This window comes from Mobula hypostoma, chromosome 27 (genome assembly GCF_963921235.1).
Source record: "Mobula hypostoma chromosome 27, sMobHyp1.1, whole genome shotgun sequence".
Lineage (NCBI taxonomy): Eukaryota > Metazoa > Chordata > Chondrichthyes > Myliobatiformes > Myliobatidae > Mobula > Mobula hypostoma.
In genome coordinates this window covers 9,563,901-9,591,541 of record NC_086123.1, presented here as the reverse complement: position 1 = coordinate 9,591,541, position 27,641 = coordinate 9,563,901, and the positions used below count along the sequence as shown (strand labels likewise).

Genomic DNA, 27,641 nt, shown 5'->3' with positions numbered 1-27,641 from the left:
AATTGGGATACGACAAGTAGAAACAGGCTCAATGCATAGACTCACTGCCGACTCCCTCAGCTTTTCGTATATATTGGGCCTAAAGAGTAGAGATCGTACAGTGTAGTGTAATGAGTAATCTGCAGAGTCCAAACCTTTAACTGGTTTTGAAAGAATCGTAAGTTTATTGCTGGGACTGCGTGGCTTGAGTAATGCGGAGAGACTGGACAGGCTGATACTGTTTTCCTGGAGCAAGGAACACAGAAGGATGGCCTATACAGGTTTATAAAATCATAAATGCACAGATAAGGTGAATGGTTACATTCTTTTTATAAGGTAGGGGAAACTACAACTACTGAGCATAGGTTCTGAGAGTGGCACGACTTAAAGGGAACCTGAGGGGAAAGTTTTGCCACATAGAGGATGGTGAGAATATAGAATAACTACCAGGGAAAGTGGTTGAACGGTGGTCAGTTACAATGTTTAAATAGTAGCTGGAAAAGTACATAAGTAGGAGAGGCCTTAGAAGGATAAGAGTCAAAGGCAAGCAATTGGATTAGCTCAGGGAAGCACCTTACTCTGCATGGTGGAGTTGGGCTGGCTGCACAACTCCCTAATTATGAAACAAGATTTCTCCTACACTCATTTTCACATCTTCTTAAAAGTACAAATGCTTTTAAACACTGAAGCATTCAAATGTTTAACTATAATTGTACTAACAGAATGTTAGTAATTCAATTCAGCATTTACTATGTATAATCTGCCAAACATCTGTACCATGATAGAAAATATTTTCTTACTTTATTTGGCTGAAGGCAACAAGAAACACAGTACTCATACACACTGCAGCAGTCATTAGGTAGGCAGGTGTCACATGCATATAATTTTGTGCTTGGTGCATTTATGCTGCAGCAGCCATTTACAAGCAAGTTCTTCCTTTCACAGACATAGCCTGCAATAAAATGCAATAAAAAGGAAATGATGCTAAATCTCCAAATATATTTTAGGATTTGTACAGCTTTTCCTATGCAAGAAACAATGTCAAAATATTATAGAATATTGTTCAGAACATTATCAAACTTTTTTAAAAAACATCACATGACAATGAACAAAGAGATGGTTATATTTAAAAAAATGAGTAGGTGGATATGTTCAATGGAAGAAAATAGCTCATGGTGTATTTCTTCACCTTGTTCATCTGTAATTAGTAGTTTACCCTGGATGGAGTTTCGACACTGTGCATTCTGTCTACTGCTGTTACCCAGGTTAAAACGCACTTTCCATACAATTCGCCGTTCAGGACCTCGAAGCTGCAACAAATTTCTGTCGAGGACTGTTCTTTCCTCCTAAAGGCATTAAGCAAGAGAGAAAGTACAAAAAAGAATCACGGCTCTCATCCTCCCATTCATCAGCAATAACATTTGAAAACACATTAAGTCTCTCCTAATCTTCAGGTGTCTTGATAATTGCACAACTAATGAAAATATTTTGAAGAAAATATGTCCATTATAATAGGAGCGCAGAGGTCAGTAGGCACACAGCAACCTCTCGGATGAAATAAAACAATTTTAAAGATATTGCTTTGGATAACAAGGGCTGGACAAAACTGGACAAAAGAACAGTTCTAACCTTTTTTAACCCAACTAGGCAAGGCTTCTACTTCAGAAAAATGACGAAAACATACATAAGTTCATTTTAATCTTTCATCTAAAAAAAACTATTCACCACTCACTTGATATAACGTGATCACGTACTGGGATAGAGCTTGTAAGATAAAACCATTACTGAACAAAGGAAGAAATCAATACCAGAGCCATATCCATGTATTGCACTTATTGACAACAATTCAGACCAAATGTTATCTGCTAGATTTTCAAATGAATACTGTGCACTTATTTTAACTGTTGTGCCCATCACTGAAATCCTAAGAACAATATTCTTGACCAATTCTTATAGAATGGTGGGAGGTTGATGGTGGTGTTGAGGGGAGGGGGTGACAGATATAGTTCCATAATTTTTTGTTACAAACTAAACTACAACTGTTAGTTTGGTCGATTTGGCTTTACTTACTTTAAACAATAAAATTAATGTTGCATTACTGCTCAAATACTATGAAATTCAGCAGTTAAGTAGTTATATAACAAGACACCAATGTGTTAACTACCCAACTAATTTTCTGGACAAGATATAGAATTTTTAACAACTGTTGCATATACAACAGTTTATAAAAAATGCCATTATGAATAAATGACAATTTTAATTTAAAATGTTTCTTAAATTGATGATTAAGACACTCATTAACAGCTTTAGCTATTACTATGATTCATGTTTTACAAATGTTAGACCACTCAGGGCATTAATTTCCAAAAGTAATTACAATGAAAATATAAATCCAGTGAACAGATTTTCACTTTTTTACCAAAATCTTTACTCTCATGGTTCAGCTACTTTAGCTATTGAACCTTAATTTTAATATTCTGACTTCTACATCTAAAGAGTGCATTATCTCCTATGTTATTCATTTTGCTAAAGGAGAATCTAATCTACTTTTGATGACATGTATTCAAGTAAAAGGTGCACATAAATCCAGTCAAGACTTTGTAACTGAATCACAGCAAAAAGCTGACCTTTTTAAGTCCTGTTTCAAGTCCCTGTTGCAAGAAACAAACAAAACCAAAGCATGACTTCTAAATAAATTTTACTCGGTCTTTAAGCTTAAAACAGTCATGGTCCAAGATCATCAGTGTCATAATTCCAGTTGAAGCTTCCAATCACTCTCGTGGCAGCTAACTGGAAATAATACATGGGCTTGAGGAAGAATCTATTTGGCTGCATTATCCTATCACCCACCTGCAGTCTGTCCCTTTTTGCATGCAGATGTGGCATGATAACAGATGCAATAGTCTCATTATAAGCCTCTATAAAACCGTTTCCAACTCAAACTGGATGGGTTAGCTTGCCTGGATTGTTTTAAGACTCTGTTTTCCCATTTTGTATTTTGCCATAGCTAGCTACTTCATTAAAAACAAAATTAAAGAAATATTAATCTTACAATGGTTTGCAACCATAATGTTGAATTCAAATTCAAAGTGAAAAGATAATTCTTCAGACAATGACTTACCACACTAGCTTTCATTTTATATACCACACACTTCTAATGAATTTGCCTTCCAAGGGTTAGGCTTATTACAATTACATTCAAATGGTAACTACTGGAGCCTTTTGGAAAGATCTACTTGATATATTATTTATTCCATTTGGAGAGGAAATTGCTGAACGAAACCTCAGTGTTTCACTATTTTGAAAGTATTTCTGTACTATTATAGTCAAACAAATTCAGATTCGTGACACGGTAGCGTACAGTTAGCACAAAGCTATTATAGTGCCAGTGACCCAACTTCAATTCCACCACTGTCTGTAAGGAGTTTGTCCCTTCTCCCTTCTCCCTGTGACCACGTAGGTTTCCTCTGGGTGCTCCAGTTTTCTCCCACATTCCAAAGTTGAGCAGATTAATTGATCGCATGGGTATAAATGGGCGCTTGTTGAGTCGGAAGGGCCTGATATCATATTGTATCTCTAAATAAAATAAAAACCTATTTATTAGCCCATATAGAATCAAAGTTGAATTCCTCTTGTTCCTCTTTTCCTAAGGCTTGCATACATAATTCAATCTGACACTTCACTTAGTTTTGAGACTGTATGCTACATTCGAGGTTATCCTTTACTGAAGATGTGATACCCTGAATGCAAACGCAGATAGATTGGAAAAAAAAGCCACAAGCTTCTATTCAGTGAAATTCTCCTGGTGCCTTAACAAATATGTCTCTCAACCAACATCATTAAAAATAGATAATGTGCAATAAATCTTGTTGCTCGTTGTGAGATGTGTGTATTAATTGACTGCTGTTCAAAAACAGATCGTTAGCTGTAAAGCACTTTGGAATCTCCCAAGGTCTCACAAGGTGCTATAAAAATTCAAGTCCTTTTCTTTACTAAAATAGGGATCCTGTCGCAGGATAGTGACTTCACTATTTCAGCTGACTGAGGTCCCAGAAAGTACATTGCTTACACCTAATATTAAAGGACACTTCCCCAGAGAGGTAAACATATGCTAATAAAGGAATAACAAGAACAAGCCAGGATATTTATTCTTGTGCTCATTACTTCCTTGTATGTAATGGTGGCACTAGAGGCCTGTCAATTAAACAAATAGTTGAATGAAAGAAAAAATATTAGCATGTGCTAGACTTCAAATAATATATCACAATTTCAAACAGCTTCAAGAAAGCTAATGTATTTTAACTTTAAACTATGCTTCCCTCTGTGTGCTCTGGTCTCAATTTATTTATGAATCTCACGAAAACAACTGAATATTTTAATCTGCTTTACATCCTTAATCAATGTATAAATGATTTCACACATCCTAATCTCAATTACTAAATAATCCATGCTCATCTAGATTTTATCCACTAATAAATCTGTTAAAACCTATTGATGTTGCTATTAGTTAACTTATATTTGTGTAACCTGGAGCAATTTGTGGTAAAGGCCACACTAGCAGTGGAAAACAAAAATACTCTGATTCACAGGGGTGGGGGGATCATTAAAAATACTGTTTGAATAAACTGCATCATCACGAGGTAAAAGAACTGCTGAATTAACAATTAACTGGTCATAAAGAAAGCTATAAACATGGAGCTATGCATTTACAGTGCATTTTTTGCTAGTTGTTTGTTGCAAGAGTTCTGATGTACATGGACCATGACCTGAAAATGTTTATAAAGGCAGCAATTTGAAAAAAAAACCCAGATGAAGATCAGGATCAGAAAAACAGGGAACCTAGTTTGAAATTGTTACCAATCTGCCAATAAATGCCTAAGTTATTTGTTATATGGCCAGAGTATATCAATGTGAGTGATAGATAAGATTTATTGTGCACAACTACCAATAGCAAATAGTCAATAAATAAAGCATACCGTAATTACATAAAAGATTATTTCCAATGTTTTGCTCATCGAAACTAGTAGACAAAGGAGTTCCTATATGTTTTTAATAATTGTATTTGTTAACTTTTTATTGCGTAATATCAAATAATTCACTATCTCCTTTTCACACAACATTCAAATTTCAAGAGCATTCAGTTTTCCCCCCCAATAGTACATGTACTCATTAAAGTGTTAACTTTGATGTATTACTGCCTCGTCATCTCTGTGGTAATTTCTACAGAACAATCTTAAGAAATTATTGAGAGTCAGCTATTTAATTGTGGGACATTTCTATTAAGATTGTTTCCATGATCACTCAACACCCATCTGCAAAATGCCTTAAATACAAATGTACCTACAACACAGAAAAGGTCCTACGTCATGTTACCTAGAAATGGATTACAGCCGTAGACAAAAGGAATAAAGAAGAAAGGAAGATTTTTGAAAGCTTGGTTCAAATGTAGATTTAGAGAATGTTGAAAAATGACCAGATTTTTAGCCCAAATTTAGAAGTTAAGGTTGAGTATTTTAAAAAAAGATGGTTCAGCCTCAACTGAGCAAAATTCAGGCAGCTTGAGACTGTGGCCTGCTCCAAGGTCTGGGAGAAATATTAGCTCCCAAGAACACATAGGCTAAAGCAGAAAGAAATAAAAACACTAGATTATTAAAGTTGGCGCGGCATCACCTGGCTCTATGTGCACATTTCAGGGTTTATTAGAGCTGTGTTTAGACTACTGCAAGTAGATAGAGATTTCATAAATGGACGCACACTAATAGGAGATGCTAATGGGGTATTTTCAAATTGGTTCCAAATTTATTTGAGCTTTACAAGCCTCAGAGGACTTACCAAGGAAATGGAAGTAAGTTTTGGCAATGTCTCAGGGGAGAGGTTAAAGTTGTCTTTGCCCCATCTGTTTAAAAGCTCACCTATTATAGTTTCTGTTTCAGTTCTTTCAAATAAATGCATGCAGGATAACCTAATATGGCGAGAGATTTGTTCAAGCATTTCAGATAATCAAATCAGGGTGGAAGGTATTCCAGGACACATCCAGAGAAAAAGATCATTATCTGGTTCTGTGCTGACATCAGAATCAGGTTTACTATGTGACATGAAATTTGTGGTTTTGCAGCAGTAGTACAGTGCAATACATACAAATAATAAGTTCCAATAACAGAATAATGAGGTAGTGTTCATGATGGATCAATCAGAAATCTGAATGGAGAATGGGAAAGCTTTTCCCAAAACATTGAGTATGTGTCTTCAAGCTACTATTCCTCCTCCCTGATGGTAGTGTTGAGAAGATGGCATGTCCTGGGTGTGGTGGAGGTCCTTAATGATGGATGCTGCCTTTTTGAGGCATTGCCTTTTGAAGATGTCGTCAATGATGGGAAAGCTAGTGCCACAATGTAGCTGGCTGAGTTTACAACTCTCTGTAGCTTTCTCCGATTCTGTGCAATGACGCCTCGATACCAAGCGGTGATGCAACCAGTTAGAATGCTCTCCACCGTAGGAAGATGCTAGTATCTTTGGTGACATACTAAATCTCCTCAAACACTTAACGAAATATAGTCAATAGCATGCCTCTTTCATAAATGCATCAACATGTTGGCCCAAGAGGTGTTAATACCCAAGAAAGTGAAACTGCTCACACTTTCACTGCTGACTGCTCAATAAGCATTGATGTGTGTTCTCCCAGTTTCCCTTCCTGAAGTCCACAATCAATTCCTTGGTCTTACTAACACTGAGTGCAAGATTGTTGTTGCGACACCACTCAATCAGCCAATCTATCTCATTCCCGTATGCTTCCTCGTCCCCATCTGAGGTTCTGTCAACAACAATTATGTTACTGGCAAATTTACAGATGGTGTTTGAGCTATGCCTAGTCTCACAACCATAGGTGTAGAGAGAGTTAGAGAAACAGGCTAAGCACACATCCTTGAGGTGCGTCGGTGTTGATTGTCAGCGAGCAGATGTTATTTCCGATCTGCAATGATTGTGATCTCCTGATGTGGAAGTCAACGAGCCATTTGCAGAGGGAGGCACACAGGCCCAAGTTTGAAGCTTAATGAGTGGTACTGAGTGGATGATGGTGTTGAACGCTGAGTTGTAATCAATAAACAGCAGCCTAATGTAGGTATTTCTGCTGTCAAGGTAGTTCATGGGGGAGTGGAGGACCAATGAGATTACATCCACTGTACACTGATTGTGGTGGTAGATATGTGTCAAGCAGAGATGAAAAGGGCAAATTCTCATGGCACAGGCTTTAAAATAGTCCAGCTTTCTTGACCTCAGGGAACGGCACACTTCTGTAGGCTAAGATTCTCATGTTAGATGTTGGAAAATCTCCATAGCCTTGTATAGGAGGGCAAGTGTCTACAAAACTCACCACTATCTCCATATTTTGACTCTACATCCATCCAAACAAAAACTGGTGGCTTAGAGGAGACCAATTAACAATATATCAACGCAAAAAGATAATCATAATGTCAGTGATTATTTTAATTTTCAAAAACACTAGTCAAACTGAGAAGGTAACTAGATTCTTATCCCCAGTTACTTCTCCCACCCTTTCTCCAGCACCGCTTCTCCCAGTTCCATTCTTGGAAGTCACCTTCAGATACAGAACTTAATAGGCTTTTGCCTCTCCCCAAAAAAGTCAAGCACAGATTAGGCTTCACAGCAAAGTAGCTATCTTCACACAGTCATGGATGAACTTTGAACAACATGAACTTTATCTCTACTTCTTCTTGTTTGTAACATTTTGGTAGTCCACAATATACTTAATAATAAACAGAAAGAAAATGAGATTCGGGCTTTTTTGTTTAGATCCAGACTTTTCTGGGCATCATTCTTCCCTTTGCCTGCACAAAAAGAGAACAAACGCTATTGAACCAACTGAGTAGATTTCAACATTTGTTTTCATTTAGCATGTATAAATCACTCTCCAGTGCCCTGGAACTAAATCAGATGTTTTTTAGAGTAAAGTTAGATAGAAATATTGTTCAAACCTCCAAGCACTCCATTATTCAAACTAAACTGCTGCCACCCACAGGCAAATTTTTCCCTTCTCCTGCAGCAAAACAAACAATGTAGGAATTAGATCGTCTTGACACATATTTTACTCTATACCATCCAAAGCTGATCATAAACATAATTCTTCAGTCCGTGCTACAGCATCAGCTGCTACCAGTGGTGCACTATCCTGCACATCTAGTACTTTGATATGCTAGAATGGATCGTATTGGTGTGTGACCAGCAGTCCCAGTAGATCAAACCAAATTCAGTCCCAGACATGCAAATACATGGCAGAACGCGCTATTCCAGGACTGAATAACAGATTTGGCCTCCACATTCCCCTGCTTGCTCCCATATGATGTTCAGCACTGCTGCTCTACCTTGCTAGGATTCCCTAGCATTAAGGATAGGAGCCAAATCTCCACTCACAACAATGAGGTCTGTAGGGCACAAACCAATGAAGCCAATGGGAAAATAAAACACTTTTCAGAAACAATTTTGCTTTTATTTCATGTTTCAATTATTTCTAATTGTGTTGTGTTTTAATTAACTTTCTATGATTTTAGAGTCACGGAGAAATACAGCACAGAAACAGGTCCTTTGGCCCATCTAGTCCATGCCAAAACCATTTAGACTGCCTACTCCCATTAACAGGTACCAGGACCATAGCCCTCCATATCCCTATCCATGAACCTATCCAAACTTCTCTTAAACGTTGAGATCAAGCTCACATGCACCACTTGTGCTGGCAGCTCATTTCACATGCTTCCAGCCCTCTGAGTGAAGAAGTTTCCCCTTATGTTTCCCTTAGGCTTCTCACCTTTCACCCTTAAGCCATGAACTCTTGTTGTAGTCCCACCCAAACTCAGTGGAAAAAAGTCTGCTTGCTTTTACCCTATAACATTGTATTATGAGGGGTAATAACTGTATCCCTCATAATATTATATCAAATCTCCTCTCAATCTTCTGTGTTCTGAAGAATACAGTCCTAAACTATTCAATCTTTCCTTATAACTCAGACCTGGCAACATCCTTGTAGATTTTCTCTGGACTCCTTCAGCCTTGTTTACATCTTTCCTGGAGGTAGATGACCAAAACCGCACACTAGCAAACCCCAAATTAGGCCTCGCCAATATCTTGTACAACTTCAACATAACATTACATCTCCTCTAATCAATACATTGATTTATGAAGGCCAATGAGCCAAAGGCTTTCTTTACGTCCCTATCTACTTGTGTTGCCACTTTCAATGAATTATGGATCTGTATTCCCAGACCCCTTTGATCTTCCACACTCCTCAGTGCCCTCACTGTGTAAGACCTTATTTTATTTTCTAATTATTTACTTCAATGTTAAAAATTTTTAAATGTCTCTGAATGTTAGCCTGGGCAATGCAGAGCAAACTGCAGTTTGCCAAGACCAGCCCTGATAAATGTAAGTGTACAGTGACAGGAGGCAGTAATTAGTGGCAGCCATTTCTCCAATATTGCTTGGGGCTTATTAACATGGAACCAACGTTCTCAATTCCTAATTCCACTTTACACATCCCAGAATTTTAAAGATATGCTATGAGGCACTTTCTTCAATTAAAACATGTTCATGCCCAAACTCTTTTTGTAAATAACTTTCCCCTATGAAGATAGCAAGTTTATGTACGCTTCTCTTTTGTAATACCAGAAATAGCTTTTACTATTCTTAGATATAGTTCTTGTTGACAAAAAAATATTATGTGAAGGATGGCCTACTTCCAATCTCACTTCTTTAATCATTTTCATCTGGCCTAGATCTAACCCCATGGTTGCCTTAGTGCCATTTATCAACTATTTTCCTTCACAACTTGTTTTAGTTGAGCAAAAATGATATTCCCTCATATTCCAGCCTATATTAAAACCCTATCAATTATACTATCTGATTTTGCTATTTTTTGGAAAATTACTCAATGCAAATTGAGGTCACATTTTCTATATCAGAATCATGACCATACCAAAAATAATACTTTGGCTGAAATCACCACACTGAGTTCTGAATCCTGGGATGGTGATGCCTTTGTATGATAAGCAGTTACATCATCCAGATTTCTATTCACTATAGTTAGAAGGATGAAAGGAGATTGAAGTGAAACTTAGACAACACTAACAGCGGTTCGGCAGACTGGATGATGCTTCCCTTGGCTGGGAGGCTTGGAATGAAACATCACAGTCTCAGGTTACAGAAATACAGTTTTAAGATTGAAATGAGGAATTTCATCACTTGGTAGGTTGTGAACCTGTAGAACTTGCTGTCAAAGAGGGGTGTAGGGGCCACATTACCGAATATATTAAAGGAAAGAGATAGAAAAATTATTTGAAGCAAAAGACCTCAAGGAGTAAGGAGGGAGAACAAACATATGGTATTGAGACAGGTTATCAGTTATGATCGTATTGAATAGCAGAGAAAGCTCAAAGGGTTGAACAGCCTACTCTTAATTTCTGTGTCTATGGAAGAGCTGTGAATACTCTGAAAGGGGACACTAATTGCAGTTCTTATGTTCTCAGTGATGTTAATTGGGAATTACTGTATCTGGAATATGGATGAACAATTAAGTAACAGAGCCAAGTCTTTGTACATTACTTTCATCATACAACTGAGAAATAACACTGAGCAAAATCATAGACCTTCTGATGCAGAAACCTGTCCCAGAGGTAAATGTGGATTTTATTTTTAAAGTGGAAAAACAGGTTTATGGAAAGAATTCCAGGTTGAATTGCCTCAACACCTGAAAGCAAAGCCACCAACAATAGGGCAAAAAGAGTAGGGGCTGCACATTCAAAGAAAGAACAATGAATACAAGTTCCTATGAGGTTCAATAACAAAAAAAATGGCCAATATTCAAAAGGTCAGACATCATCAATGAAGAGAGAAAAATATCCTAACAAAACACCTCATGATTTTATGCACCCCACACAGTCACTCCTCAGTCCTATGTTCCAAGGAATGAAGTCCCAGTCTGTCCAATCCCTCACTCTATCTAAGCCCCTTGTGTCCTTGCAGTATATTTGTTCCTCATAAATCTTCTCTGTAATGCTTCCAGTTTCATAACCAGGAGACAAAAACTACACAAAACTCCAAGTACAGTCTCAGCAACATTCTGTACAACGTCACATCTCCAATACTCAGTGCCCTGACTGATGAAGGCCAGCAATCCAATCACCTTCTTCACCACCCTGTCAACCTACAAAACCACTTTCACTCCTGGGTCCTTCTGTTCCACAATGTTCCCCAGGGCCCTCACAGTACAAGTTGTACTCTGGTTTGACTTCCCAAAATGCAATTCTTTGCACTTAATTGAAAACCACTTGCTAATCCTCGGCCTACTTACACAGCTGAGAAAGATCACTCTGTAAGTTTTGATAGCCATTTTCACTGTCCACAATACCAGCTATTTTAGTAGCATCAACAAACTTACTAACTATGCATTGTACACTCAAAACCAAACAGTTCATATCAATAACTGTAATCCTCTCACCAGGGCTTGTATACAAACTCAGTTTGTTCGCTAACCTACTAACAGCCACATTACTCAGCAGTGAGAAGGCCACCTTTCATAAACGATATACTTCTAGGGCCAGTACAATTGGGGTTCAACCAAACAGGAATGTTGTGATGCTGTGACTAAAGGAACCTCAATTTGAGCTATTGCTGTGTAAATACTGCCCATTCACAATTACTGATCGGCAAGAAATAACAGATCGTACACTGCATAAAATTATAAAGAAAGTATATTTACCAAATTCAGCTTTATCAAACATTTAATAGGGGAAAAAATACAATAAAAGGGCCCATTACAGTTAAACCAGTCCAATGTGCACATGACCTTTGGAGCTCATACTGGAGTATTTCGGGGTGTATCTCTTACTCACACACTAGACCATGGTCTGCGTAAAAGCAGCCGCCACATTCTATCATTATATTTGCTTTCTCTTACACACACACACACACACACACACACACACATATTGGCCCTTTCTCCTTGCAGCCATTCATCTGCACAAAGCACTTCTGGTAACAGGGACCGTTACGACGGTCATCCAACGGCATCCGGAGGCACTTCCCTTGTCCCGCTCAGCTACTCCCACCAAAAGACCCCAAACCAGACTACAGTCCGTCACAAATCTCTCTCCGCCCAGCTCTCTCTAGAACCTTCTCCCGATCCCACCATCCTGTTTAGCTGACACAACATTCCCAAGTTGAACAACAAGAATTCTTGCCTTTAGCCAAAACCAAAACATTTTACCCATTGGACAGACTACTTTTACAGAAAATTGCTAATATAAACTACCTCAAAGTATAGCAGTAGAAAACTTAACCGGGGCATTACACAGCGAACAACAAAGGTCCCAACAACAACCTCATTGGCACACCATGAGTCACAGGCATCCAATCTGGGAAACAATGTTTGACCATCAGTCCCTGCTTTCAACCATCAATCCAATTAGTAATCTTTCCCTGGATCCCAAATGATCTAACCTTATAGACTAGCCTACCATTCAGGGCTTGTCAAAGGCCTTGCTGAAGTCCATATGGCCCACTGCCTTACTATCCAACTTCACAGTGATCAACTTCTCCTTTAATTCCACTCACTTCCTCCAAGCTGTATGGATCTAGACTCTTTATGGTTCACTGTCACCTTGCCCAAACTAGAAAATTTCTTCAGCCTTCAATTATAAATTCTCACAGTGGTCTTCCTTGCAGATAGATTTTTCTCTCCCTTTCTCCATCTCTATCTCAAAAAGCACCATGGGTCTTCTGACCCCCATAGCTACCACAATTATACTTCATCTTACTGTAATTCCTATCGATACATTCTACTCTCCTGTGGCTTCAGAGGCTCTGTTAAATGTACAAATGATGCCTTGTTCCAAACCACTGCTTTCAATATGTTTCTCGCCAACATGCATCACCATCAGCTAACAGATCAGCTGTAATTAATAAATCTTCACCACCCTCTCTCAGTCAGCGCCAACATCTTTAAAGTCACTTTGTCTCCTTCCTAATGCAGACATCCCTGATGAGTGAGACAGATTAGTCAACTGAGTGGTGTTGGAGCAACAACTTTGTACTCAATGTCACTAAGACCAAGGAATAGATTGTGGACTTTAGGAAGGGGAAGTTGAGGAAACACACACTGGTCCTCATCCAGGGATCAGCAGTGGAAAAGGTGAACAGTTTCAAGTTCCAGGATGTCAACATCTCTGAAGATCTACACTGGGCCCAAAATATTGATGCAGTTAAAAAGAAGACATAACAGTGGCTATATTTCATTAGGACCTTGAGCAGACTTGGTATGTCACCAAAAATGCTCGCAAATTTCTAACAGATGTACTGTGGAGAGTGTTGTAACTAGTTACATCACCATCTGGTATGGAGGGGCCACTGCACAAGATCGAAAAAGAACTGCAGAAAGTTGTAAACTCAGCCAGTTCCGTCATGGCCACAAGCTTCCCCAGCATCGAGGACACCTTCTAAAGGCAATACTTCAAAAAGATGGCATCCTTCATTAAGGACACCCAGCACCCAGGAAGTGACCTCTTCTCACTGCTACCCCTCCTATGCCATGAGATTTCCGAATGGACAATGAATCCATGTACACTATCACTATTTTTCCTTCTTTTTGCATTTATTCAATTTGTATACATTTCTTGTTGTAATTAATAGCTTGTTTCATTTGGATGTATTGCAATGTACTGCTATCGCAAAACAACAGATTTCACGACCTATGCCCGTGGCATTAAAACTGATTCTGATCCTGATTTTCTGAAACCTATTTGTTGATTTCTAATGTAAGTTCATATGGAAGTTGCGGCAAGGCAAAAGTTAACATAATGTCCAAGCAAGGATGGACTGCAGATAGAGTGCAGACAGCCCAGGCAAGAAAGAGCATAGCATCCCTTCTGCACAGCAGGAGGGTCAGAGCTATTTCAAGGAGATAAGAATGTAACAGAAAGATCCAAGGCACACACACCAACTAAGGGACAGTTCCTTTACTAACTTCGAGGTATCATCAGTAGTTAGCTTGTAGTCTCCATTGACTTTTAACACCTGCATTTTGAATGGTGATTGATCTAGCAAGTAAGGAATTTGAACATACACAGTATGTGAAAAGATCAATATCCGTAACTGCTAGTCAATTCTGTATAAAAGTGGCATTCTTCTGTTCAGACTTCAGAGCAGTGTGGTGACAGAGGCCATGCTGTTCTCCTTGAGCATAAGTAAAATGAAATATGATTGAGGAATAAGTGTGAGTTTTGAGAGCCCAGTTAAACAGCGATGACAGTCATCAACCTTACACATTATATTGCCTTGTTTCCTTCTCCAAAGATGCTCTCTGACTTAGTTCCACCACTTTCTTTTACTTCCAGTATGCTTTCTTTCCCCATAAATCTGAGTTCCTCTTCAAACCATTATCTTTTCCCTGAAATACATCTGTCCCATTCATACACTAATTGTTAGCACGTTTTACAGCTTGGAGTGTCCGAGATTGGAGTTCAATTCCGACTTCACCTATAAGAACGCTGTGCATCCTTCCCGTGGAATGCGTAGGTTCTCTCTGGGTGCTCTGGTTTCCTCCCACAGTTCGAAGACATACCAGTAGATTAATTGGTCATTGTAAATTGTCCTGTGATTAGGCCAGCATTAAAACAGGGGTTGCTAAGAGGCACGGCTTAAAGGGCCTGAAGGACCTATTCTGCATTATATCTCAGTAAATAAATAAACGTCTAGAGCTAGGACTGCATTGCCCTCGTCTTCATTTTCCACTACAATAGCCTTTATAATCAACAGATCAACCTCCACAATTCCAAGCATCTCCAATGTCATTCCATAAACAACTGCACCTTCGCCTCTTCTCCTTGTTCAAGAGTTGAAAGACTCCGTTCATTGCTGGACATGTGGATTCATTCTTCCATCTCCATTTTGCCCACTTTACCCATTCCATTTCCCGTAGCTTCCTTGCAGAGAATTACAGAATTGCCACTCACTTCTACAGTGGGGAGACTCAATGCAGGTCAAGGGATTGCTTTGCAAAGCCACTTCAATGGCAAGTGTGATCCTGATCCTCTCGATTCCCATTATTTTGCACTTCACTTTGTACCACCTGAATGCACCATGTAATGAATTCATCTGTGTGAACATCATGCAAGACAAGCTTTTCACTCTTACTTTGGTACATGTGACATGAATAAGCCAATTCCATTTACAATCAAACCTCTATCCCTTGCCTCCTATGCTATTCCAACAAAACTGAACATAAGCTCACAGAACGGTACATTTACCAACTGGGCATATTTCAGCCATCTGGACTTAACACTTGCAGATAGTCGCACTGCCAGCAGTTTTATTTCTCACTTCCAACATTCAGTCCACTGCCCTGTGGTCACTTCAGATAATTATTCTGCATTACACTTCCTCCAGAATCATCTGTTATTCTCTTAAGAATTGTTTTATCCCCTCCAATCCCTTGGCTCTATCATCCTTTTTGCAAGTTAACCTCTCCTCATGCTCCTTTTCTGCATCGTAAAGCTCACTTTATCTCTAACTATTCCAAGCTCTCATGCAAGATCATCAACTTGAAACACTATTTCTCTCTTCATGTTGATTTCTATTCATTTGGGCTATGAAGGCATTTGGTTGAGATGTCACTTTCCCTGTTTTGGGCATACACATGAGGGGAAGGGGGATGTTGGATAAGAAAATGGTAGCCTTGTATACTAAGTGAATACGGAGAAGGTTAAGTTAAGAAAACGAAAGAAAAATCTTGTCTTTTTGTTAGAATGTTAACAGTGGTAGCAGAGGATGGTTAGCAACTAAAGAATCCCACCAGCATTTGATGAGAGCAAGTCTTACAAGAGCTGGGAAAATTAAATTTGAATATAGACGTGTGTTACTGAGCTCAGCAAAAAGAACCAGGCCCTTGCCTTTGTACTGTCGCTTTTGGGAAGAGCGAGCGAGACCGCAATAGGAATTTCAGTGCAAGACATGCACAAAGGTGATGGTATAACTACACTTGACTCCATTCTTCTGAAGGAAGAAAAGGATTCGATTTATGAGACCTATTTAGACTTTTGACAAAATTTCCGGAGACAGTTCTACAAATATGGATGATTATATTATTGATTTTAAACAAAAGTGTAGTCACATGCGCAAATACAAAATGGAACTTTCCTGACGCAGTATTACTTTCAAATTGTTGGATATTGTGTGTCTAGAGAGCTAGCATTAACATTCACAGATACTGACTGATCTAATTATTTCCAGCATTTTTATTGTTAAGCATATTATTTTGTTATCCATTTAGAATGTTTTCTTCTCACTTTCACTACTTGTCCAGTTCCCATTGTTACAGTGGGCAATATCGACAAAATAGAATAATGAAAATAGTGTTTATTTTGAAAACTGTAACTAGTCATACTGTTTAAACAAAACACCACAAGTAAAACTGACCTGTCACAAAACCAAATCATACTAGTATCATACACCACAGAAAATGGCCCTTTGGCCCGACTCATGGATGCCAACCAAGCTGCCTACCTGATGTTTTATCATTTGTCTGTGTTTGACAAATATCCCTCTAAACCTTTCCTATCCATATATGCGTAAAATTTATTTTAAAAGTTTTAACTGTACCCACCCCTACCACTTCTGGCAATTTATTCCATATACCCACCATTCTCTATATAAAAAAAGATACTCCTTAGGTCCCTTAAAAATCTTTCATCTCTTAGCTTAAATCTATGTCCTCTAGGTTTAGTCTCACCTTATCTTAGGAATGTCCCTCTACGATTTTATGGACCTGTAAGGGCACCCATCAGCTTCCTACATGCAAGGGAAAAAAGCCCCAAGCCTATCCAGTCTCTCCTTACAACTCAAGTCCTCCAGTCCAAGTAAAATCATCCTTTTCCATTTAGTGACATCCTTCCCGTAGGTGGACAACCAGAATTGCACACAATACTCCAAAAGGGTCTCACCAATATCTTTCACGATTGTACCATTACTGCTCAACTCATGTACTCAGTGCCCTGACCAATGAGGACAAGTTTGCCAAACACCTTCTTCACCACCTTGTACCTGTGACACCACTTTCAGGGAACAAGGTCCATCAAAACTCCCCCAGGACCCTGCCATTTTCTGTGTAAGTCCTGGTCTAAATTACCAAATTGAAACACTTCATTTTTTTTGATTCAATTCCGTCAGCCATTCCATGGCCCACTTTGCCAGTTGATCTAGACCCTGTTGTAATTTTAGATAACCTTCCTCACTGGCCATTATACCCCTAATTTTAATGCCATATGCAAAATTTCTAACTCTAACATCTACATCCACATACAGATATAGATGGAACAACAGCGGACACAGCACTGAGCCATGCAAACACACTGCCCTAAACCTTCTTGCCACAACTCTACCACCCAGCCCTCAGCAATACTATTGTTGTACAACATCTACCATCTACTTGAATCCGTAGTATCACAACCACACTTACAGGCCTCCAATCTGAAAAATAATCCTCTACTACTAACAGCCTCTGATTCCTTCCACTAAGCCAATTTTACATCCAATTTCCTGGCTTACCCTGGATCCCATGTGTCCAGCCCACTATGCAAGACCTTGTCAAAGGTATTCCTAAAGTACATTTGGACAAAATTTACTGCCCTACCCTCATCAACCCTCTTGCCACAATCTCTACCACCCAGCCCACATCAACACCATTGTCATACAACATCTACCATCTACTTGAATTTGCAGTATCAGCTACATTAAGAAGACCACCATCATCCCAGTACCTGAGAAAAGCAAAGAAACATTCCTCACCAACAACTGCCCAAAGGATGTGTCACCTAGTATCATGAAGTACTACAAAAGGCTGCTCATGGCACGAATTATCTCCAGTCTTCCAGACAACCTCAACCCACTGCAATCACCTACCGCCGAAACAAGTCTACAGTACAGGCCAACTTCCTGGCCCTACACTCACCTCTGGAGCATCTGGACAACAAAGACACTGACATCAGACTATTGTTTATTGACTACAGCGCTGCCTTCAATACCATTAATTCCAAGCAAATCCGTCACCAAATTCTGGACCCTGGGAGGCAACATTTCCCTGTACGACTGAATCCTTGACAACCTGAGCAACAGACCTCAATCAGTAAGGATGGGCAGTTACATCTCTGCCAGGGTTATTTTAAAATCTGCTGCCCCCCAAGTTTGCGTCCTCCCTGACCTACTCTTCTCCCTGTACACTGGTGACTCTTTCTGCTCTAACTCCATCTACAACTTTGCAGATATCACTGTCATGGGCCATATCTCGAATAATGATGAGTCAGAGTACAGGAAGGAGATAAAGAGTTTAGTGACATGGTGTCATGACAACAGCCTTTCCCTCAATGTCAACAAAAGAGCTTGTCATTGACTTCAGGAAGAGGGGTGATGCACATGCATCTGTTTACATTAAAGTTGAGAGGGTTGAGATCTTTAAGTTCCTAGGAGTAAACATCACTAATACCCTGTCCTGTCAAACTAATTGGCGCTATGGCCAAGAAAGCTCACCGACAACTCTACCTTCTCAGGAGGCTGAAAAAATCTGGCATGTCCCTGTCAACCCTCACCAATTTTTACTGATGCACCATAGAAAGCATCTTATCAGGATGCACAATAGCTTGGTATAGCAACTGCTCTGCATGAGACCACAAGAAACTGCAGAGTAGTGAACACTGCTCACATAACAGAAACTAGCCGCCTTTTCACGGACTCTATCTATACTTCTTGCTGCCTCAGTAAAGCAACCAACATAATTATATGGCAGTTAGAAATTGGAAATTATAGGCCAGTTAGTTTGGCCAGTGGTTGGGAAGATGTTGGAGTTAAGGATGAGGTCTCAGGGTTCTTGGAGACACATGATAAAATAGGCCGTAGTCTGCATGGTTTCCTTAAGGGAAACTCCTACCTGACAAATCTGTTGGAACTCTTTGAGGAAATAACAAGCAGGATAGATAAAAGAGAATCAGTGGATGTTGTGTGCTTAGATTTTCAGAAAGACTTTGACAAGGTGCCACACATGAGGATGGTTAACAAGTTCATTGGAAAGATAATAGCATAGATAGAGCATTGGCTCATTGGCAAGAGGCAAAGAGTGGGAATAAAGGGAGCCTTTTCTGGTAGGCTGCCGCTGATTAGTGGTGTCCCACAGGAGTCTCTGTTGGGACTGCTTCTTTTTACATTATCTGCCAATGATTTGGATGACTGAACTGATGGCTTTGTGACCAAGTTCGTGGACTTACAAATGAGCTAAGTGGTGGCAGAAGGAATACAGTGTTAGGAAGTGTAAGATCATGCACTTTGGTAGAATAAATAAAAGCACAGACCATTTTCTAAATGGAAAGAAAATTCAAAGGTCTGAGGTGCAAAGGGACTTGAGAGTCCTCGTGCACGATTCCATAAAGGTTCATTTTCAGATTGAATTGGTGGTGGGAAAGGCAAATGCAATATTAGCAGTCATTTCAAGAGGACTGGAATGTAAAAGCAAGGACATAATGTTGAGGCTTTATAAGTTACTGGTGAGGCTTCACTTGGGAGTATCATGAGCAGTTTTGAGCCCCTTACCTAAGAAAGGATGTGTTGACATTAGAGAGGCGTCAAATGAGGTTCACAAAAATGATTCCTGGACTGAAAGGCTTGTCATATGAGGAGCCTTTGACAACTCTGGGACTGTACTCACTGGAATTCAGAAGAATGAGGGAGGATCTCTTTGAAACCTACCGAATGTTGAAAAGCCTCAACAGGATGGATATAGAGAGGATATTTCCTATGGTGGGGGAATCTAGGACCAGAGGGTACAACCTCAGAATGGAGGCACGTCCATTTAAATTAGAGATGAGAAGGATCTTCTTTAGCCAGAGAGTAGTGAATCTGTGGAATGTTGCCACAGGTGCCTGTAGAGGCTAAGTCATTGGGTATATTTAAGGCAGAGGCTGATAGATTCTTGATTAGTCAGGGCATGAAGGGTTACGGGGAGAAGGCAGGAGACTGGGGCTGAGAGGGAAATGAATCAGAACATGAAGAAGTGTCAGAGCAGATGGGCTAAATGGCCTAATTCTGCTCCTATATCTTATGGTCTTATAATCAACAATTACACCCACCCTTGGCATACACTCTTCTGCCCTCTTCCATGGGGCAGGAGAATCTAAAGCCTGAAAGCGTGTAACCACAAGGCTCAAGAATAGCTTCTAGCCTGCTGTTGTAAGACTACTAATTGGTGCCCTAGTACAAAAAGATGGACTCTTGACCTTACTATCTACCTCATTATGATCTACGCTGCACTTTCTCTGTAGCTGTTACACTTTATTTGGCATTGTTATTGTTCTACCCTAGTCTAAATCAATACACTTTGGAATGATTTGACCCACGTGAACAGTGTGCAAAACAAGCTTTTCACTGTATCTCTGAACGTGCGAAAATAATAAACCAATTCCAATTCTATCCTGCCCTCACCAACCCTCTTGGCACAATGTCTATTGCCCTGCCCTAGTCAATCACTCTATTACCTCTCTCCATGCAATACAAATCTAAAAACCTCTTTTTCAGACTACGTTGGAGGAATCTTGCATACATTCTGACTTTCTTTCTCCCTCTCTCACAATAGAGCTGGGATGTCTTGATTTTTTTTTTGTTCCATTAATGTTCTCTCACACATCTCTCAAATCCCCTTGGCTTCCAAAATATCTCTTCCTCTGGAATACATTCAACACCTGATCCTCCACAAGTTTCAACAGCAAAAAATTGGAATGGACTACAACAGCTCGAGTGAAGAAAGCCTTACTATCTCCGTTGGAAATCATTTAATCTTTATCTTCAGTACTCTGTACTCTCTCTCTCCCCCCTCTCTCATTTCACCTACAATACACAGGATACATACATATATATATTTTCTGCTCCACTGCACTTGGAATTGTTGGAATCAATGACGAGATAAGATTCACTAAATTTAAATTCCTTTAAATTACTATTCCTTTAAATTTATTTGAAAGGAATGTTATACCTTCAGATAACATTGGCCTCAAACAATTTATAAGACACATCTCAACTGACTCAGAGAAACCACAAGAAAAAGTCATGACATTTGCAGGCTGCTTTTTCAGTATACAAGAGATGTGAAAATCAGCATTTTACAATTATCTCAGGGAGATAGAAAAAGTGGTAAAAAATGTCAACAAAGCTCAAAATAAACAAGTGCAGCTGTCAGCTAGTCTATACTTTAAGGGTATCCAGCTATGAAATCAGATCATGAATGATCCAATCTTGATCACCGCTCTTTTCCGTTTTCTCCCTAGACCCCTCTACTCCCTTGTAATGTAATTACTGGTCAACTACCTCTTCAATATATTCAATAGTCCACCTCCACAGCCCTCTGGAGTGAAGAATTCCAAAGAATCATAGTCCTCAGAGAAGTCCTCTTCACCCCATCTGAAATGGGCAATCTCTTCTTCTGAATCTATGCTCGCTGGCTGTAGATACCCCCACTGGGGAAACATCTGCTCAGGACATACCCTGCCAGGATCTTGCGTATGTAAATAAGATTACCTTTGATTCTTCAATACTCCAATATAGGCCTAACCTGATCAAACTTTTTATTTTTTATTTAGAAAGCACGGTAACAGCCCTTTCTAGTCCACAAGCCCATGCCACCCAATTACACCCAAGTGACCAACTCCACTACTAATCTGTATGTCAAAGTTGCTGGTAAACGCAGCAGGCCAGGCAGCATCTATTGGAAGAGTTTCAGTCGACGTTTCGGGCCGAGACCCTTCGTCAGGACCGGGTCTCGGCCTGAAACGTCGACTTAAACTCTTCCAATAGATGCTGCCTGGCCTGCTGCATTTACCAGCAACTTTGATGTGTGTTGCTTGAATTTCCAGCATCTGCAGAATTCCTGTTGTTACTAATCTGTATGTCTTTGGAATGCAGCAGGAAACTGGAGCACCCACAGGAGACACATGCAGTCACGGGGAGGACGTATCTACTGCTCTCGCAGTGTGGATATATAAAGCTACGCAGTGAGTTAAGCACTTTCTCAAAAATTGCCCGAGACAGAGTCTTCATTCAGGGTTTTAAATGAGATCTTACTTGGGAAAAGATATTGCTGTTTCAAGGGCAAATAAAGAACAGATGGAGATGGATGCTTTTCCACCATGTGCCTCAAAACGAAATCCAAATTAACCCTCGCAGGAAATGATATGAAAACAGCTTACAAACAGGAAGTGATGCTCATACAAAACTAACTGTACCCCTAAAGGCCAGAACACTCCCAGCCTGGCATCCATAGGATGTCAAACTTAACTACTGAAACTAAAAGTCAAATGATCTTTTCATTAAATCTTTCGTAAAAGGATAGACTCAGAGACTGGCCTTGAAATTGTCTCACTGCACTGTTCTCACTTCAAAAATGTTGTCCTTGATGATGTTCCTGGTTAGGGATCAGCAAGAAATGCTGGGCCAGTTAATCATGAGAAGAGGGTGAACTGATTAACTTGAAGCCCTCTTGTGGAATGATCAGCCAAGTTGAGATCATTAAAAACAAACTTCCATTGGTTCTTCTGGGTTGTAGGAGTGGAATTGTTGTGTAAGTTCTTGGAAGCTTCAAATATTTAAGATCCTGAAGGGAAGAACACCACTATTACCACTTCTCATTTTTCTCTTTATTGAGTGGGACATCACACCCACAAGTGTCTGAAGTCAACTCTCTTGACATGAAGCATCCCTGGATACTGACGGGAGAAGCAAATGCAAGGTCACTGTTGATAGCACACCATGATGTCTAAAGGGTATTTTGGAATCAGCGACCTGGAAAGTAAGGGTGTTGATAATGAGGACTCACCCAAGGTCCAAACAACACTGCGTAAGGGGGAGGTCCTGTCCAAGATCAATAATCTGTGGACCTTTGGTCAGATCTTCAGATGGGAAACGTTGCATGACCTCAGCACTGTTGGAAGCGATCAGATGCAGTCCGAGATTAGACTGCACCAACAAGTCTTGCACTGCTTTCAGCACACTGGCTGCTCTTTCTGCCCTAGAAAATGACTTAAGACCATCAGCCACATAAAAATGTCTCTCTATGTGTCTACATGCTTCAGAGATCCGAATTCCTTCTCTCCATCAATAGCTATCCTCCTAAGGCCATTGATTGCCACAGCTGGCGAACGGCAGTTAACAAGTACACCAACTCTCATATGGTACTCCAGAATCTTGTTATCCAGTTGATGGTCACAAAACCACAAGAATCTGAGGTCATCTCGATGATCCTCTCTCATTAGGAAGTTGTGGAACATTTGTTCAATATCTGCCATCCCTGCGACAGACTCAGTTCTGAAAAGCATGAGGACCCCCGAGCAGACTATTATTTAAGTCTGGACCTGGCAAGCGCACATTGTTCAGTGATACACCTTTAAGCTGTGCATTTGAATCAAAGACAATTCGTATTTGTGCAGGTTTTGGGGGTGGGATACATCGAAGTTGGGCAAATACCAGTCTTCTTTGCTGGGATCTAATGGAGGCGCTAACTCAGCAAGATTGTTCCTGGAGGGTCTCTCCATGAATTCTGTATCATGGCCCTTCATTTCGAGTTTCCTTCTCAATGTGCGACTGAGGGACAAGTCCACTGAGGGCCAGCTCTCTGCTATTTGGTAGGAGTTGTCGTGGCGAGCAAAAAGGAAGGTGAGCTGCCCAACTGTTTGTCTCATCTTTACTGAACTCTCTGTTCATGATTTGAAGGAAGACCTCACCTTCAACGGAAGGTGCTAGCTTATAGACATCTTCCAAGTGACAGGAGCCCAGCTTGCCTAACTCTGGTTGAGCAGAGGTAAGTCTGTGTGGGATTTAGTTTGCTTCCATATAATCTCATTCATATAATTTCTATTCTCATAGCGTCTGAGATAGCTTGGGTGCCAGCTCTCCAGGACATTAGTGTTAAATGTGCTGACACTAGGTTGATGAACGCTATCAAGGCAGAATTCACTGACTATGGCCCAACCCAGGTCAAGTCATTGGGCATAACATTGCGCTGTTCACATATCTTACATGCACAGATGGTGTCTCTGCGAAATAACTGGAGAATCTCAGCAGACGAATCAATGGGGGATCATGTCAGCTAGGGCCTTAAGGTGTGAATGAGCACACGCAGTTGAGAACAGGATTTTCCTTGGAACCTTTCCCACATACCTCTGTGCAAGAGGAAGTGGCTACATCTGATGGATGCTCAGCTGGCCCCCCTCCATGCTCTGCTGCAATTGTGGTGGAATCAGTAGTAGCCCAAGGTGCTAGCCCTGAATGGGGTGCACCCAGTGCAGTTTAGGATAACTTTACAGTGCTTTGCTGTTGGAGCACATTTGAAATATATTGAGTGCTCTTTTAGAACACGTCGTCGATATGCAAACAGATTTTTTCTTAATCCTCCACATTTCTTGAAGGGGTGAGATTTCTTGTAGACTAGACACTGTCCACTGGGGTTCATGATAAGAGTCTGCTACTTCAGTTTTGTTGACTGTGATAGGGGTTTTGGTTTTCCATGCATTTGATGGAGACATCTCTTTGGTTAACTTATTACCAGAAGTTGAGACCATACTGTAAAACTAGGGTCATTTTGCATTTCTGCGTGACAGCAGGCAAATTCCACAAAGAATGAAAACGGTGGATTGTTGGCATGAGGCTTCCTTTTAGACTTGAAACCTTTAGTTATCCACTGTTCTTGCATGGTGTTTGGTATTTTCTCCACTATCAGGTTTATTCCTCTTGCTGTATCCACGAAACTCAGACCTGGTAGGTGACCCTTGTTTTTTGTGGCTTGCAGTTCCGACAACTGATCTGCAAGCTCCAGTAGCTTCCAGGTACATTGTGTGAGAGCTTTGGAAAGTTATCAAGTCTGCTGAGGAGAGATTCTTTGATTGGCTCTGGAGAGCCACAGCACTTGTCCAGTCTCTGCCACGGAAATTGTAACCCCGCAACTGGATTATTAATGTGAAGTGCCCTAACAGGTACATGTTGCAGTGACTCCCCATCAAGTCTCTTACAGATCTTCGCTAGGTTTGAGACTTAGACCTTCCACAGCATTGTGAAAGTTTGCCTTCGAAGACAGATAACTGGCAGACTGGTTGTTGAACACTTTTGGTCCTGCTGTGACTAGGTCTCAGCGAGCAAGATACCCAGAATGAGGGCATCATGGAGACTGGTTTGTGAAAAGTGTGTCCTGGATTAGATGGATGTTCGGTCTGTCTGTGTCTGTGCAAATGAAGTTGGTATCGGTAGCAACTCTTGACTAAGGTTTTGCTCTGACAAAACTGCAAAGGGGGCATTGTGGGTCTTTGTTGCTGTAGACCTTGACTGTCAATACCTGGCCTATGTGAAAGGCATGTTGTCCGTGTGGTGTGGACAGCTTCTCCTTGTGGAGCTGCAGCACTGTCTTTTTCATCGCCAAAATGTGTTAGGCCATATTATTTAGTAAGCTGCACTGGCTGTCGTGATTGATTCTTGTTGTAGACTCACCACTGTCTAAGTCAGCTGTTACTTCATATACCTTTGTCCCTTCACTTTCTTCTGAGCACACTTAATGTAGCCTCCACATGTGCTCTCACCATGTCTATACATGCTGCTCTCATTCTTACTGCTTCAGCTTCGGCCCGAGCTCGTGCTGTGGCTATGCTAATCGGGGATTCCCTCCAGTTTCACAATGACACAATCGATACGCCAAATTCTGACCTCACTTCTAGGCCACAGCGATTGATGTTGCTCAGGTTGGAGGCTGACATTATTGACATTGGTGTTCAGATGCCTCTCCAATCCATGGACAATGCCTTTGAAGACGAGTTATCTTTTCACACCACTGCCCTCACAATGCAGATATACACAGCTATGCGGTGAGTTAAACACCTTCCCAAAAATCACCTGAGATGGAAGCTTCCATCTGGGTTTTGAATGAGATCTTGTGAAAAGATATTGCTGTTTCACAGGGAAATGAAGAGTGGATAGAGTTGGATGTCTTTCCATCATGTGTTTCGAAATGAAACCCAGATTAACCCACACAGGAAATGATATAATAAAACAGTTTACATAAAGGAAATGGTTCATACAAAACAAACTGGATACAAAATGAACTACAGTTGAGTCCTAGCACCCCGTTGGATACCAATTGTCAACTATGCTCTCATCCTTCATCCACCTGTTGTTAAAAATCACAAAGACACCATGCAAAATTGTTAAACACAATTTCCCTTTCATAAAATCATGTTAACTTCTTGACTGTTTTGAACTTTTCTGAACATCCTGGTGTTCCTTCCATAATAATGAATTTCAAAATGTTCCCAAAGATCGATATAAAGCTAACTCACTACACCTCCTGCTTTCAGTCTCTCTTCCTTCTAGATTAGTGAGGTTACAATTTGTAGTTTTCCAACCCTGTGCAAAATGCTGCAGAATCCAGGGAATTTTGGTGGAGTACAACCAATATATCCACCATCTTGCAGCCACTTCCTTTGAGACACAATGGAGAAACCTGTTAGCCTGTGTACCCATTAGTTTTTGTTTTAACACCTCAGGCTCCAGAAACAGATCGAGTAATCATTCTGAAGTTCCATTCACCTATCCCGCATAATGGCGATGAGCTAGATCAAAAAGAGTTATCGTCTTACTATCATTATTGTGATAACATATTAAAGCATTTCAGTGCCAGTTGATTCTTATCTCCCATTAAATGAATAAATAATAATAATAATAATAATAATAAAATGCCCAAGAGAAACCAAGAAGTCTCAGGGTAGGGATTTGGAACCAGAATGATGAGAGCGGAGTGAGGTAGGCACTTGTGGGCACTTACAGCTCAGATCCAGGGACACGTCTAACCCGTCTCAGAATAGCAAGTTCCAGACAGATTGACCAAGGCAAAGGGTCCGGATCTCAGGATGGATCAGAAGAGTGGTGTCACACATCTCTCGATGGATGGGGAAGGGGATCGGTGGGGGGGGGGGTTGGGCTCACACATCTCTCGATGGACAGGGAAGTGGATCAGAGGTAGTGTTACCCATCTCTTGAAGGATAGGGAAGGGGATTGGGGGTGGGCTCATCCATCTCTCAATGGATGAGAAAGGGGATGGGGGGGAGTGTCATCCATCTCTCGACGGATGGGGAAGGGTTTTGGGGATGGTGTCACCCATTTCTCGATGGATGGCAAAGGGGATCAGAGGTGGTGTCACCCATTTCTTGATGGATGGCAAAGGAGATCGGAAGTGGTGTCACCCATCTCTTGACGGATGGGGAAGAGGATCGGGGGGGGGATGGTGACACCCATCTCTCAATGGATGGGGAGGGAATACAGGGATGGTATCAACCATCTCTCAATGGATGGGGAAGAGGATCGGGCTGGTGACACCCATTTTTCGATGGATGGGGAGGAGATTCGGGGGTGGTATCAGTCATCTCTCAACGGATGGGGTAGAGGATCGGGGTGGTATCAGTCATCTCTCAATGGATGGGGAGGAGATTCGGGGGTGGTATCAGTCATCTCTCAATGGATGGGGTAGAGGATCGGGGTGGTATCAGCCATCTCTCAATGGATGGGGAAGAGGATCGGGCTGGTGTCACCC

General features: G+C 40.6%; 1 protein-coding gene across 1 annotated transcript in view; it reads right to left on the bottom strand.

Moving 5' to 3' along the window:
* spring1 (SREBF pathway regulator in golgi 1) overlaps positions 1-27,641 on the bottom strand; it is a 33,963-nt gene that overhangs the window by 5,742 nt on the left and 580 nt on the right. The window contains exons 2-3 of the mRNA XM_063034200.1: positions 1,169-1,325; positions 780-931 (exon numbers count right to left, since the gene is read on the bottom strand). Of these exons, the coding sequence (XP_062890270.1) occupies positions 780-931; positions 1,169-1,325 (309 nt within the window). The remainder of the gene's footprint in view (positions 1-779; positions 932-1,168; positions 1,326-27,641) is intronic.